Consider the following 15,394-nt stretch of genomic DNA (forward strand, 5'->3'; position numbering starts at 1 on the left):
AAAAGAGGCAAGTGAGTGAAAAAGAGGCAAGTGAGTGAAAAAGAGGCAAGTGAGTGAAAAAGAGGCAAGTGAGTGAAAAAGAGGCAAGTGAGTGAAAAAGAGGCAAGTGAGTGAAAAAGAGGCAAGTGAGTGAAAAAGAGGCAAGTGAGTGAAAAAGAGGCAAGTGAGTGAAAAAGAGGCAAGTGAGTGAAAAAGAGGCAAGTGAGTGAAAAAGAGGCAAGTGAGTGAAAAAGAGGCAAGTGAAAAAGAGGCAAGTGAAAAAGAGGCAAGTGAAAAAGAGGCAAGTGAAAAAGAGGCAAGTGAAAAAGAGGCAAGTGAAAAAGAGGCAAGTGAAAAAGAGGCAAGTGAAAAAGAGGCAAGTGAAAAAGAGGCAAGTGAAAAAGAGGCAAGTGAAAAAGAGGCAAGTGAAAAAGAGGCAAGTGAAAAAGAGGCAAGTGAAAAAGAGGCAAGTGAAAAAGAGGCAAGTGAAAAAGAGGCAAGTGAAAAAGAGGCAAGTGAAAAAGAGGCAAGTGAAAAAGAGGCAAGTGAAAAAGAGGCAAGTGAAAAAGAGGCAAGTGAAAAAGAGGCAAGTGAAAAAGAGGCAAGTGAAAAAGAGGCAAGTGAAAAAGAGGCAAGTGAAAAAGAGGCAAGTGAAAAAGAGGCAAGTGAAAAAGAGGCAAGTGAAAAAGAGGCAAGTGAAAAAGAGGCAAGTGAAAAAGAGGCAAGTGAAAAAGAGGCAAGTGAAAAAGAGGCAAGTGAAAAAGAGGCAAGTGAAAAAGAGGCAAGTGAAAAAGAGGCAAGTGAAAAAGAGGCAAGTGAAAAAGAGGCAAGTGAAAAAGAGGCAAGTGAAAAAGAGGCAAGTGAAAAAGAGGCAAGTGAAAAAGAGGCAAGTGAAAAAGAGGCAAGTGAAAAAGAGGCAAGTGAAAAAGAGGCAAGTGAAAAAGAGGCAAGTGAAAAAGAGGCAAGTGAAAAAGAGGCAAGTGAAAAAGAGGCAAGTGAAAAAGAGGCAAGTGAAAAAGAGGCAAGTGAAAAAGAGGCAAGTGAAAAAGAGGCAAGTGAAAAAGAGGCAAGTGAAAAAGAGGCAAGTGAAAAAGAGGCAAGTGAAAAAGAGGCAAGTGAAAAAGAGGCAAGTGAAAAAGAGGCAAGTGAAAAAGAGGCAAGTGAAAAAGAGGCAAGTGAAAAAGAGGCAAGTGAAAAAGAGGCAAGTGAAAAAGAGGCAAGTGAAAAAGAGGCAAGTGAAAAGAGGCAAGTGAAAAGAGGCAAGTGAAAAGAGGCAAGTGAAAAGAGGCAAGTGAAAAGAGGCAAGTGAAAAAGAGGCAAGTGAAAAAGAGGCAAGTGAAAAGAGGCAAGTGAAAAGAGGCAAGTGAAAAGAGGCAAGTGAAAAGAGGCAAGCGAAAAGAGGCAAGCGAAAAGAGGCAAGCGAAAAGAGGCAAGCGAAAAGAGGCAAGCGAAAAGAGGCAAGCGAAAAGAGGCAAGCGAAAAGAGGCAAGCGAAAAGAGGCAAGCGAAAAGAGGCAAGCGAAAAGAGGCAAGCGAAAAGAGGCAAGCGAAAAGAGGCAAGCGAAAAGAGGCAAGCGAAAAGAGGCAAGCGAAAAGAGGCAAGCGAAAAGAGGCAAGCGAAAAGAGGCAAGCGAAAAGAGGCAAGCGAAAAGAGGCAAGCGAAAAGAGGCAAGCGAAAAGTGGCAAGCGAAAAGTGGCAAGCGAAAAGAGGCAAGCGAAAAGTGGCAAGCGAAAAGTGGCAAGCGAAAAGTGGCAAGCGAAAAGAGGCAAGCGAAAAGAGGCAAGCGAAAAGAGGCAAGCGAAAAGAGGCAAGCGAAAAGAGGCAAGCGAAAAGAGGCAAGCGAAAAGAGGCAAGCGAAAAGAGGCAAGCGAAAAGAGGCAAGCGAAAAGAGGCAAGCGAAAAGAGGCAAGCGAAAAGAGGCAAGCGAAAAGAGGCAAGCGAAAAGAGGCAAGCGAAAAGAGGCAAGCGAAAAGAGGCAAGCGAAAAGAGGCAAGCGAAAAGAGGCAAGCGAAAAGAGGCAAGCGAAAAGAGGCAAGCGAAAAGAGGCAAGCGAAAAGAGGCAAGCGAAAAGAGGCAAGCGAAAAGAGGCAAGCGAAAAGAGGCAAGCGAAAAGAGGCAAGCGAAAAGAGGCAAGCGAAAAGAGGCAAGCGAAAAGAGGCAAGCGAAAAGAGGCAAGTGAAAAGAGGCAAGTGAAAAGAGGCAAGTGAAAAGAGGCAAGTGAAAAGAGGCAAGTGAAAAGAGGCAAGTGAAAAGAGGCAAGTGAAAAGAGGCAAGTGAAAAGAGGCAAGTGAAAAGAGGCAAGTGAAAAGAGGCAAGTGAAAAGAGGCAAGTGAAAAGAGGCAAGTGAAAAGAGGCAAGTGAAAAGAGGCAAGTGAAAAGAGGCAAGTGAAAAGAGGCAAGTGAAAAGAGGCAAGTGAAAAGAGGCAAGTGAAAAGAGGCAAGTGAAAAGAGGCAAGTGAAAAGAGGCAAGTGAAAAGAGGCAAGTGAAAAGAGGCAAGTGAAAAGAGGCAAGTGAAAAGAGGCAAGTGAAAAGAGGCAAGTGAAAAGAGGCAAGTGAAAAGAGGCAAGTGAAAAGAGGCAAGTGAAAAGAGGCAAGTGAAAAGAGGCAAGTGAAAAGAGGCAAGTGAAAAGAGGCAAGTGAAAAGAGGCAAGTGAAAAGAGGCAAGTGAAAAGAGGCAAGTGAAAAGAGGCAAGTGAAAAGAGGCAAGTGAAAAGAGGCAAGTGAAAAGAGGCAAGTGAAAAGAGGCAAGTGAAAAGAGGCAAGTGAAAAGAGGCAAGTGAAAAGAGGCAAGTGAAAAGAGGCAAGTGAAAAGAGGCAAGTGAAAAGAGGCAAGTGAAAAGAGGCAAGTGAAAAGAGGCAAGTGAAAAGAGGCAAGTGAAAAGAGGCAAGTGAAAAGAGGCAAGTGAAAAGAGGCAAGTGAAAAGAGGCAAGTGAAAAGAGGCAAGTGAAAAGAGGCAAGTGAAAAGAGGCAAGTGAAAAGAGGCAAGTGAAAAGAGGCAAGTGAAAAGAGGCAAGTGAAAAGAGGCAAGTGAAAAGAGGCAAGTGAAAAGAGGCAAGTGAAAAGAGGCAAGTGAAAAGAGGCAAGTGAAAAGAGGCAAGTGAAAAGAGGCAAGTGAAAAGAGGCAAGTGAAAAGAGGCAAGTGAAAAGAGGCAAGTGAAAAGAGGCAAGTGAAAAGAGGCAAGTGAAAAGAGGCAAGTGAAAAGAGGCAAGTGAAAAGAGGCAAGTGAAAAGAGGCAAGTGAAAAGAGGCAAGTGAAAAGAGGCAAGTGAAAAGAGGCAAGTGAAAAGAGGCAAGTGAAAAGAGGCAAGTGAAAAGAGGCAAGTGAAAAGAGGCAAGTGAAAAGAGGCAAGTGAAAAGAGGCAAGTGAAAAGAGGCAAGTGAAAAGAGGCAAGTGAAAAGAGGCAAGTGAAAAGAGGCAAGTGAAAAGAGGCAAGTGAAAAGAGGCAAGTGAAAAGAGGCAAGTGAAAAGAGGCAAGTGAAAAGAGGCAAGTGAAAAGAGGCAAGTGAAAAGAGGCAAGTGAAAAGAGGCAAGTGAAAAGAGGCAAGTGAAAAGAGGCAAGTGAAAAGAGGCAAGTGAAAAGAGGCAAGTGAAAAGAGGCAAGTGAAAAGAGGCAAGTGAAAAGAGGCAAGTGAAAAGAGGCAAGTGAAAAGAGGCAAGGAAAAGAGGCGAACAAAGGATGGACAGAGCATAGAAAGTGAAGAAGAGATACTGTCTTACAGTTACGAGTGTCCGTCTCCGGACGTAGGCACGGAACATACTCCCAGAAGGGGATAAGGGGAAGGAAAGAGGCAGAGAGGGGGGGGAAGTGGAAAAAGGAAGGTATGCAGCCCGGAAAGGAAAGAGAGCCACACTAGCTCGGCGTCCTGTGCTCTCCAAGCACGTATCCACAAAAGAGTTGTGGACCCCCTGGGGGAGGGAGGGGGGGGGGGTATTTTCTGATGTCAGACTATTAAAGCCTCAGAACACATTCTCAAAAACATCCCAGACATGTTCCCCAAGGAAGGGGAAAAAGAGTAACAGGATGGCAGACATGCAGCCAGAAAGGGAAAGATGTTGCAAAAGCTGGGGCCCAGTGGTAGCCAAGCACAAACTCACCAAAGACTGGTGAGCCACCTGGGGTATAGATTTTGTGGTGGGGTATGGTTATGATCTGGTAGTGTGTGCAAGGCTTTGTGGAAGATGTGGTTGGACTGTAATACCTGCTACATTCAGATTCTTATACAGTGCATGCCACAGTGAGGCACAGCATATGTAAGTGTAGCACATTACAAGGTTGACTTCGCATCGAGTGTGCATATACTTTATTTTACGATGCTTCAGACTATAAGACATACTTTAATTTTTAAGCAATTTTTTAAAAAAATAACATTTTTACTATTTTTATTATTAGATTACAGAGCCAGACTAAAAAAATTCATAGTTTATAAAACCAAACTGGTCTTTAAAAACCCCGGAAATCTCCAACTGAACTTCCTTCTTCTTCTTCTTCTTCTTCTTCTTCTTCTTCTTCTTCTTCTTCCTCCTCATCCTCATCACTGTCCTCTTCATATAAAAGATGGTTTTCACTGCCATCAAGAGCACATCTTGAAAGATTTAACAATAATATCTTCTCTCACTCGAGACCATGACTGTTTTATCCACTGAAACACCTGTTTGATTGTAAGTCATTTTAAAGCTCCCTTCAGTGTGAATTCATGTTTGGTTTCACCCATCATCCCCATGTTGCATTCCTCTCTCAAGTACATTTTAAATTGTTTAGCTATCGAGACATCAAGAGGTTGCAATTGTGAAGTCAGTCCTCTCGGAATAACAGCAAGCTCTGTTTCCCTATCACAATTTCTCTTTCACAGAATTTTTCGAATGACTACTAGACTGATCTACCAGAAGAAGAGAATTCTTCTGCAATGAAGAACCATTCCTTTTCTCCCACACTCTGTTAATCCATAATTTCATGCCAGCCTCCATCCAATTCTTGTCACGTACATGAACACCACCACATGGTGGCATTTCCGAAGGTTTCGGCACTGTTCTACGCTTTAAAAGGATCACTGGATTAAATTTAGTACCGCCAACATAACATGAAAGGACAACAGTGTAGTGCTTTTTTCTATGTACACTTGTTTTTATAGGTACAGCTTTAGCATCTATCACATCAATTGTTCTGTTATTCTGAACATCAAATGTCAGAGGACTTTTACACATATTCATTATTTGGCTTCCTCCACACTGGTTTTCTTTCGATGTTGAATAATAAAGTGATGGAAATATAATACTTTCCTTTCATAACATTGTGGCATTTTCTGAGATATTTTGATTTTGGTTCACATGCTAAGTCCATGACGCTTCATAAACCTGTAGCACCAACCAACTCCACCCTTAAAGTCTGTTAAGTTCCACTGTAGTGCTAGCTTATATGAACCACTTTTGTATTTATTCCAATGTCATTCTAACACTGCCCTTGAATCCATTTCAACATGTCATCTTTTAGGTTTGTTCATTTTGGAGTCAATCCTCTATTTGTACATTTCGTCTTCCTCGTGTTTTTTAGTTGTTCTTTTCTAGCCTGCTAAACACAAATGGTTTTTTCTGTTGGTTGAGGTGTGAAATGCTGCTCTGTTTCCATGTTGTTCTGAATATGCTATTAATTTTAATTTATAGCCCGCATCATATGAATATCTTATTTTTTTCCATTATGAAACTAGATACTAACAAAAATATTTTTCTGTTGCTGATAACACAAGTAACTTTCGAGTTTACTGGCTCTGTAGGCTGCAATGGCACATCATGGGCTGGACTGTGTTCTGGATTTGTGATAGCGGGGCGGCAGGGAGACAGTGTTAGCAAGCTCGTAAATCCCTGCAACTCTACTACTGCCAGTTGAATCCAATGTTGCCAGATATAGAGGTTTCCTGCAGCATCAAATATAAGGCATTTTTTAAAACAGACGGGAATTTTAAATCAAACACTGGACTTTTTATACTAATTTCAAGAACACGATGCATCTGTATTTTGGAGGCAATGTTTTGAAGAAAAAATGCATCTTACTGACCATAAAACATGGTACTCAATTATCTTATATGCATGGAAGTCAAGCGACATGGACAGTAAACAGTGCAAGGTGGCATGGTGGTTAGCACACTGGACTCACTTTCGGGAGGATGACTGTTCAAACCTGGGTCCGGCCACTCTTTCTTAGGTTTTCTGCGGTTTCCCTAAACCACTTCAGGCAAGTGCCGAGATGGTTCCTTTGAAAGAGTGCAGCCAATTCCCTTCCCCAGCCTTCCCTCATCCGATGGGACCGATGACCACCTCCAAACCAACGAATCAACTAACAAACCAACCAACCAAGGACAGTGAATTATTTGAGAATGGCTACTGTCACAATATCTGCACAACATATTTCATACTTGTAGGGAAATTTCGGCTTCCCTCATTTTCAATCCAGATACATCCCCTACTTATTATTTCAAACACAATCACCTCCAACAACATAAATAATATAAAAATCAGTATGATCAACAGCAGTGGTTAATACTGATGCTAAACATGATTGTTTGCTACAAAATATAGTTTATAGAATTTGCATTAAAAATCTAAGTCAAATTGAGTCATAAGATAGAAAATTATTTTATCATTTATGTGCAACTGAAACAAGAGGCACAGGACTATGGAGACTGGTAGTCACATACGATAACATCACTTGTGCTAACAATAATTGACATTTTATTACTATATTTCCATTTTATTAGTTCCATATTATCATATATTTATTATTTTATATTCTGGAGTCAGTCTTAATGAATTTTTGTATTTAGTGCAGCTGAAGACAACTACTGGATGCACAATATCAGAAATAAGAACAAAGTAAATATGGCCTGAAGGTCTTTTGATAAATTAAATAAAGCTTTCATTGCGTTTTGTCACACACAAACTTTGCAATTAGTGTGTATCACCAGTTTGGAATTATGGCTCTGCTTCATGGATTTCTGACAAGAAAACCATCAAAAATTGAGGAAGGCATGTTGGAAGTTGTTATGAGATAAGAAAAGCAAATGGACTGCAGAACAAGTTCGAGTGGAGACACGTTTAGGATTGTATGAACATGAAATTTAGGTAAGCAGGACATGTTGCCCGGCAGCTGGATGCTAAGTAAATCAAGCAAGGTAGTTTTTTGATGAATTCCAATAAATAAGAAACAAAAGACCAAAGCCTAATGAAAGTGCATGACATGTGTGTATAGCTGAAGACTATAATGGATGTTGAATGGTGGTTGTTGTTGTTGTTGTTGTTGTTGTTGTTGGTGGTGGTGGTGGTGGTGGTGGCGGCGGCGGCAACAATATCAACAAAGATAAATTCACGAACTAGTTTCACAGAGTGATATTGGGAAAAATATAGGAGTAATTTACTCGCCTCTACATTCAATGGCTCACTTATTGGACTGTCTGCTTCACTGCTATGTTCCGACTGACTGCTGCTGCGACGGCCACCAACTGGTCGAGGTAGCCCACCCTTCCTACGATGGACAGGAGACTGTGAAGGCGCTGAAACAGAAACTGTACATGCTTTGTCATCCTATAGCAAGCATTCACATACAGTAAAAATTTGAAATTAGGAGAGCACTTATCAGACATCATTTTACTTGGCTACATGCATAATATACAAAGAGACTGAAAAATGTCAGGGAGAACTTCACAGCTGCACTCACACTGATGTGTTTTGTCAAAAACAAGACTGACTCTCTCCAAACAGACAATATGAAATAAATGTATCTGAAAACAAACTATACACACTAGTTCAACAATGACTGCATAAGATGTCAGTATCTTATACAACTTATGAGCAACATGTATTTATTCTAAAATTCAAGTTCATTGCTGACTTTCTATGTTTCTGCCCAAACAAAACAACAAAGTAATATTGTTCAGGTAGACACCACAGAAACACACATATCTGATAATACGTTTCAAAACAATGAGACATGTCATATCGGGTTTAATAATCAATGTGAGACCACAAGAGCTACACAGTTTATTTCTATACCAATATGTACAGAATCTGTTTCAATCATTTCTTTAAGGCAACTGAAGCTAGTTTTACTTTAATTAGCATTGTGAGTTAATTTGTAGAGAAAATAATTGGCTGCAATGTTCCAAACAGAATGACCACAGTTTTGCAGCTGATAAAATACTTCCCACTGCATACAAATGCCATCTCAAACCTCTAGAACCTACTGCCAGAAAATAGTCTACCTTTCAGTAAGTCCTTCAAGCGAGAAACAACACTGTAAGGAGAACGCTCCAACCAATTCAGTCCAGAATTAAATTATAACTCTGCAGCAGAATGTGCATTCATATGAATATACATCTGCACACACACTGCTGCAGAATGAAAATTTCATTTTGGAAACATCCCCCAGGCTGTGGTTAAGCCATGTCTCTGCAGTATCATTTCCTCCAGGAGTGCTAGTGCTGCAAGGTTCGCAGGACAACTTCTGCTAAGTCTGCAAGGTAAGAGACGAGATACTGGCAGGATTGGAGCTGTGAGGACAGAGTGTGATTTGTGCTTGGATAGCTCAGTCGGTAGAGCACTTGCCCGCAAAAGACAAAGGTCTCAAGTTCGAGTCCCAGTCCAACACGTAGTATTAATCTGCCAGGAAGTTTCAATTCAGTCCAGCTTGAGGGTATCGTATTTACTCGAATCTCAGCCGCACTTTTTTTCCGGATTTTGTAATCCAAAAAACCGCCTGCAGCTTAGAACCGAGTGCAAAGTAAGCGCAAGTTCTGAAAAATGTTGGTAGGTGCCGCCACAACTAACTTCTGCCATCGAATATATGTAGCGCTGCATAGGTATGCTTTGCAGGCACAAAGATAAATACTAGCGCCAAAACCACCACGTCAAAAAAAAAAAAAAGGGTGCAAGACGAGCCTTCTTCTCCGGCCCAAGTTTCGACCACTGGACCACTGCATTTTATACATTATCCAACGAAGTAAATACAAATTCCGTATTGTTCATCTTCGAATGTAGCAGCATTTCAATGTACTATGAAAATCCGACTGGCAAGACTGTTTGGGATGTTTGTCAATATGGCCAACCCTACATTCTGAATTTTTTACTGCCTGTAAGAAGAGATGGTTGCTAATAGGAACTTTTATGAATTGTGAATTACATACAGTATTCTCTTCGCCATAAGAATAATACGAATATAAACATTTTGCCGTGTATTCTTTCATGTTTGCTGCTATCTCATTTAAATCCTGTCTGCCTAATAAACTACGAAACTAGGGTGAGACATCAGCAAACGCGGAAGAATATACATAGCATGTCATGTTTATATTCGTATTATTCTTATGCCTAATAGTGATACAGTCAGAAATGAAGCACGGCAATTGACTAGATTTTTAAATCTAAGATGACTAATTTCTGTGCAAAATGTAATGTACTAAAGAGGCGTCTGCAAAGATTTTCAAACGGAGAAAATTTTTCGCTAAACTCTCGTTCAGAACGTCTTCTATCAAAAGCAGTCTATTACTTGGTTCTTGTTGATCATTATCAAAGAAAGCAGCAGTGTAAGGAACAACAAATAGCAGTCTCTTGCCATTGTTTTGCTAATGAAACGATTCCTCTCTTTTTTTATTGTAAGTGGCGGTAGCGCGCACAAAAACAAGCCATGCCGCGAGTGGGGACAGGCCGTAAACACTCATTATCAGCATGCAACAAACAATTCACGATACAGAACAGTAATGCATTTTCAGCTGAGAGTGACGTAAACACCAATAACAAAGAGAACGGCACTTACCAGATCAAAGCAAAATAAGCAATCAATTCAAACCAGATGAAGCACGTGAAAAATGAAAGGTACCCGTATAAACATGGACGAAGCACGTGACGCATAGCAGTGGCTACCTAGTAAAGCTTAACTGCTAAGCTTACGACTCGAACCTACTGTAGATGTATCGTCATTCATTCGACCTAATTTGTCTCATATTACAATGGACCAACTTTGTTTCGATTTGGAGGTGCGGCCTAAAACTTTTCTCTCCCCTTGAATTTCGAGTCTCAAACTTCACATGCGGCTTAGATTCAGGAATGGCACCCACCTGCTACATTTGGTGACAATATGCCACATTTCGCGTCATATTCCCATAACATTTAGTGTCGGAATAGCGGACGTCATCTGTCCAGTATGACGTTCAAGCCCACCAAGTTCAGTGCAGTCACAAGATGTGGTGAGTGCTGACAAAATTGTTCTTTTTGAGTGTTGGACGTTTTCTTTCTTTTTGTTTTCTTGAGTATGGCTCCTGGCAAGCCACATTTTTAGATGTTTGCGTGGGCATAGTATATTTTGCTGTCAGACTAAGTGTTAGGGGATTTGAGGCAGACAGATTTATTATTTTCTCGTGGAATTTAATTACTTTTGTATTGGTTTATGATGATACTGAGTATGACAATACAGAGCTGTAGGAAGTCAGATTATTCTTGTACTTAATTACAAAACGAAACTATTAACTGGGAACAAAAGCAACATAATGGCAGAGTCAAGGACGCGAGGTGTGTCGGAACCAGAAGCGGTGCGGATTTTGATGGAAAAGGTAGCACAATTGATAGCGGACAATACGCAGTTGAGAAATGAATTAACGTCTAGAAGTGGGCGCGAAACCGCATCTGATCAGTCGTTGTTGCCTAGGGTGCAGCCTAGGGTGCAGAAGATTGATCCAGCTGCCGCGAGTTTAATTATTCCGTTTTCTAGCAAGGCATCTGAGGATGCGTGTGTGTTTGTGGAGAACTTGGAAATTTCAGCGGTGATGAATGGTTGCTCTGATCAGCAGTTGTTACATATAGTCAAAATTAGATTAACAGGTGAAGCGAAAACATATATGTAAGGTGTTTGTTCTGAGGCCTTAAGGATGGCAGGCCAGTTTAAGCAGTTGAAGGAAGGGATTTTACAAAGGTATAAGAAACAGATCAGCACTCGGTACTTTAGGGAGAGGTTAAGTACAATGACAAAGAGACAGGGGGAGATGATAGAAAAATTTGCGGACAGGATAAGGGAAATTAATGAGTATACTTACGAGTTGGGTCAGAGCGATGAAGTGAATCGTGTTCTGTTGCAGGAGTCCGAGCAAAGGCACTTGATGTATTTTTGATAGGGTTACCGGCGCATATGTCACTGAAAGTGCGAGAAAAGGAATCTGAAAGATTTGTATTCGGCCATTCAGCTGGCAATTCAATGTGAGGAAATAGACGTGGCAACAGGGGCACATGAGAGGCAAACAGTATTTGCAGCAAGTATAAAATCATACCCAGTCACCAAGGAATAGAGGAAGGGGTGGAAATCAGAAGCGTGGAGGATGGAGAAGTGGAGATAGGAGAGGCGTACAAGCGTTAAACGGCAGAGGGAGCCCAAGAGCCACCTAAGGGAGCTCCTGTTTAATTTCAATGCTATGAATACGTATGCAGAGGTGGAATGTTCAGTGGTAGTATCCGCAGGAACTAAAAAAGTTTAAGATTTTGTTGGACACAGGAGTGCAAGTGTCAGTGGCTACTAAGAGTATAATGGGACAAAGGAAGTTAGACCCACCACGTTATAGGTTGCGTGGAGTGGGGGATAAGGAGGTCACACCTTTGGGATCAGTGACAGTTGACTTTCGCATAGAGAACGTCCGATTTAATGCGTGCATGGAGGTAGTACCATGGGTAAGTGAGGGCTACGACATGACCCTAGGAGTAGATTTCTTGCAACACCATCATGCCAAAATTGACCTTGGACAACACACTGTGGAACTTGGTGGAATGTTATTTCTGTTAGGGGAAACTGTTGTCAATGCAGAGCTGTCACGAGGGGCGTTCAACATAAGGAACAAACCAATTGAAACGCGTACATTAGCATTAAGGCTTAATTCACATGAGTGTGTGCGCCTAGTGGCACTGGGAAGTCACTTTGGGTAAGTGTGGAGTCAAATCTACCTGTGGGTACAGTATGTGTTACTGAACCACTAGATGATAATGAAGATTTGGGCTCACTGGGTTAATTTGTGAAACTTAGTATTGTACGTGTACAGGAGGGAAACAACGGGTGGAAAGTTCCCGTGAACATGGATAATTTTAGCACTGTAGACGCGAATTTGAGGAAATGAGTTTTAGTAGCAAATTTTGATGTGCCAGATGATGAAGACTGGTGTTCAAGAGGTAGGCAAAGTAATCAACCACTAACTGCCAATAAAACTGCATTGCGTGACAAAATTAAGCATTTGAAAGCAGGACAAAGAGAGCATATGGAAGAATTATTGTGGGAATTTAAGGATTTGTTTCTTCCACAATGGCCGTTGCCAGCAACTCCATTAGTTCTACATAGGATACTGACAGAGAATGAAGCACCTGTTTATCGTAAACCATACAGAATACCAAGGTATTTGCAGCCGATTGTGGAGAATTTCATTGATCAGCAGCTTGCGGAATAGTTGCTGGGGAACAAGGCATTGTCGCTGTGCCTAAAAAATCTGCGGATGGAACTAAGAAATACAGGTTCTGTTCTGACTACCAATACCTCAATAATAAGACAGTAACAGACGCCTACCCCATTCCAAACATTCTGAGACTTTGGATCACTTAGGACGGTGCTAGTACTTTTCTACGATGGATTTTGAAGTTTGGTGTACCAGAGACAATAATTACTGACCAAGGGACCAACTTCATGTCTGATTTAATGAAGGAACTGTGTAAATTAGTGAATGTAAAGAATCTGGAGAATGAGCGTGTTGCATCCACAGGCCAACAGGACAGAACAGGTACATAGGACAATTAGGAAGATGCTGAGTTTTTATGTAGATTCTCATCACCGTCAGTGGGACGAGTATTTGAAGCATATTGTATGGGCATATAATGCAAAAGTCCATACAAATACCGGTTTGTCTCCATACGAGGCAGTGTACGGGCGAAAAATGCCATCACCATTTGATTTAGTGAAGCTACAGAAAGAAAGGACTGGTGAATCTGTACGTCAATTGGTCAGTTTACCGCAGTATAAAGTGGGGCAATGGGTAATGCTGTCCAGCCCCTATATGCAAAAAGGGAAAACGAAGAAGTTCCTCACGAGGTATCAAGGGCCATACCAAGTTGTTGAAACCACATCCCCCGTTAATGTTAAGCTTCAGCTGCCAACTAGAACCATGATAGTACACATGAGCGGTTACGATCATTTAAGAGTTGCCCGGATGTAATTCCAGGCGTGTCACAGGAAGGAAAGAGGAAAAAAAGAGAGTGAACAGAGGTGCTACGCACAGAGAAAACCAGGAAATTAGAGTACAGCGTGAAGTACCCTATGCTTTGTGATCCAGAAGTTAGTGGAGTATTCGTAGTTTTTTTTGTTTTCTTGTTATGCATCATTGGGTTGGCGTACAGTAATTGGGCATTGTATTTTGTGTGTGTTGAAAACAGGCCTTGTGAGCTTGCTGCAGCAGCAGTCATTTTGAAGTGAGAGGAAGGGTGATGGTGATCCCTGTCCTCAGGTCACTGAAAAGGGAAGTGTAGCGTCTGACGTATGTCGAGTGTTGTTGGAGGAGAGATCAAACACAGTTCTGGAGAGAGAAATGCGTCGGAGTAAATGTGTGTTGAACGGTGTCAGAGTCGTACGATTTCTTGTTTAAATTTTTAGTTATCGACAGTGTTGGGTCGTGTTTATTGCACCAGTTCAGTTCATATAATGTAAATTTAAGGATGAAAGTAGTCACAGAATCGGCGTTGAGTTTGGACCAAAAATAGTGAATGTTGGAGGAAAATCTGTGAACCTACAAACATAGGACACGTGCACAGGGAAGTAATTTTTAGTTAGGGGGAAAGGAATAGACTGTCGAAGGGACATCGTGGAATCAAAATGGAACTTGCAACGAGTCAGGATGCATTGGATCTTCTCCAGCTATGAGAATTTGGTAGTAGCAAATTGTTTTGAGCAAGAAGTGTTTATGGAAGCAAAACATGTAGAGCTTGAAGGAAGCGGAATTTTCATCAATGGAACTAAGTGTAACATAATAGGACAAACCTTCCATCTGCCAGCGTCAATTTCAGGAGTCACATAATTTAATGTTACACAGCCACAGCTGTACTGGCCAGAAGCCACTTTACAGTTTTTGCCAAGGCAGAATCTGACTTTGTTAAATCAAACTCTGGAGCCGGGTCTGTTGAGATCCGCAAACCAGTTCATTATAGAGCAAGAGGGGCGCATATCAGCCGTACAGCTTTTTCAACATGTCGCGCAGTATAGGGAAATGCAACGGAAAATAACGATCATTTTGAGCACCTCTGTACCAAGTGTCATCGCAGCCTTAACTTTGTTATGTGTTGTTTTCTTTCTGATCAGGTGGAGAGTCAATTCCCAGAGGGAACCAAGGTTGGTCCAAGTCCCAGTGGATTGACTACTGAGGGCGTGAGACAAGTAGGTAAGGGGTTGACGGAGCAGTGGTCATCCAGTAAGGAATTTTTACGTTTTGTTTTATGTCATGGTTTCAAGAGGGCACTAGCCACATTTAAGTTTTCTAATAGTAAGTAAGTATATCACAAGTATCAATCCAAACAAGTTTAAGAGTTAGTTAAAGGACGAGCCGGGGACCGGGTCTTTCCGAAGAGGGGAATAATGCAGTGGCACCACCGTTTAGGATAGGGAAAGTTAGTTTTGAGCTATATTCTGAGCACAAGGTACAGCCAGGGGTGGTCCGGATTGCAGTAAGTTACGCTGACCAGCGGTTGCAAAGTGGAATGGAAGCCATGGGGCCGTTGAACCGCTGAAAAGAGTAAATGCAGCAGTTCGCATGGCGCAAGCTATAGGCAGAAGGGGCCCACAGGCACAACCAGGGTTTGAGGCATACATGACGCAAAACGGTGCATTAGCGGAACAGAGACACGCAGCCGAGCAAAAATTGGTGTTGTTTTCTAACGAGATTCATTCAAGTGTGGCAGCTCTCCTGGACAGCAGGGTGCGTCACTCCACTGGGCTACTCGCAGCAACAGATGGGGCGACACCATCCCAGTCCACAGCGAGTCGTTGGTTCGACCCTCTGAGGCCGACGTAGGGTCCGCAGCCAGCCAGGGCGGGCCACTCTTTGGCTCGCTACCATGGGTAATCGTCTTGGCTTCCGACACATGCCGGAGACTTCCATGGCAAGGGCCGCAGATTCGAATGCCGTATCGCGGGTGGTCGTTGCCGCCGGGTCCCTAGCTATGCTAGCAAGGAAGAAGCAGCAGCGGGGCCGGCCTATGGCTCCCGGTGGAGCAGTGCGGAGACAACAAGGGCAGTGGCCACTGAGTCGGCTGCTGGCGCAGCAATCCTGACATAATCGGAACTCTGCAGTTGGTGTACAAGGCCGGCTTGACACAGCGTTGCGTGCACAGGCCGCTGGGGTGCTACCTCAGCAATGCGGGG

At 42.3% G+C, this 15,394-nt stretch overlaps 1 protein-coding gene across 4 annotated transcripts in view; it reads right to left on the reverse strand.

Moving 5' to 3' along the window:
- Positions 1-15,394, reverse strand: part of LOC126473427 (bromodomain-containing protein 8) — a 270,271-nt gene that overhangs the window by 176,354 nt on the left and 78,523 nt on the right. For 3 of the 4 annotated variants that reach the window (XM_050100467.1, XM_050100465.1, XM_050100464.1), the window contains exon 6: positions 7,393-7,535. In XM_050100467.1, coding sequence (XP_049956424.1) covers positions 7,393-7,535 — 143 coding nt within the window. The remainder of the gene's footprint in view (positions 1-7,392; positions 7,536-15,394) is intronic. The other variant, XM_050100466.1, reaches the window with a different exon arrangement.

This window comes from Schistocerca serialis, chromosome 4 (assembly GCF_023864345.2).
Source record: "Schistocerca serialis cubense isolate TAMUIC-IGC-003099 chromosome 4, iqSchSeri2.2, whole genome shotgun sequence".
In the NCBI taxonomy this organism is placed as follows: domain Eukaryota; kingdom Metazoa; phylum Arthropoda; class Insecta; order Orthoptera; family Acrididae; genus Schistocerca; species Schistocerca serialis.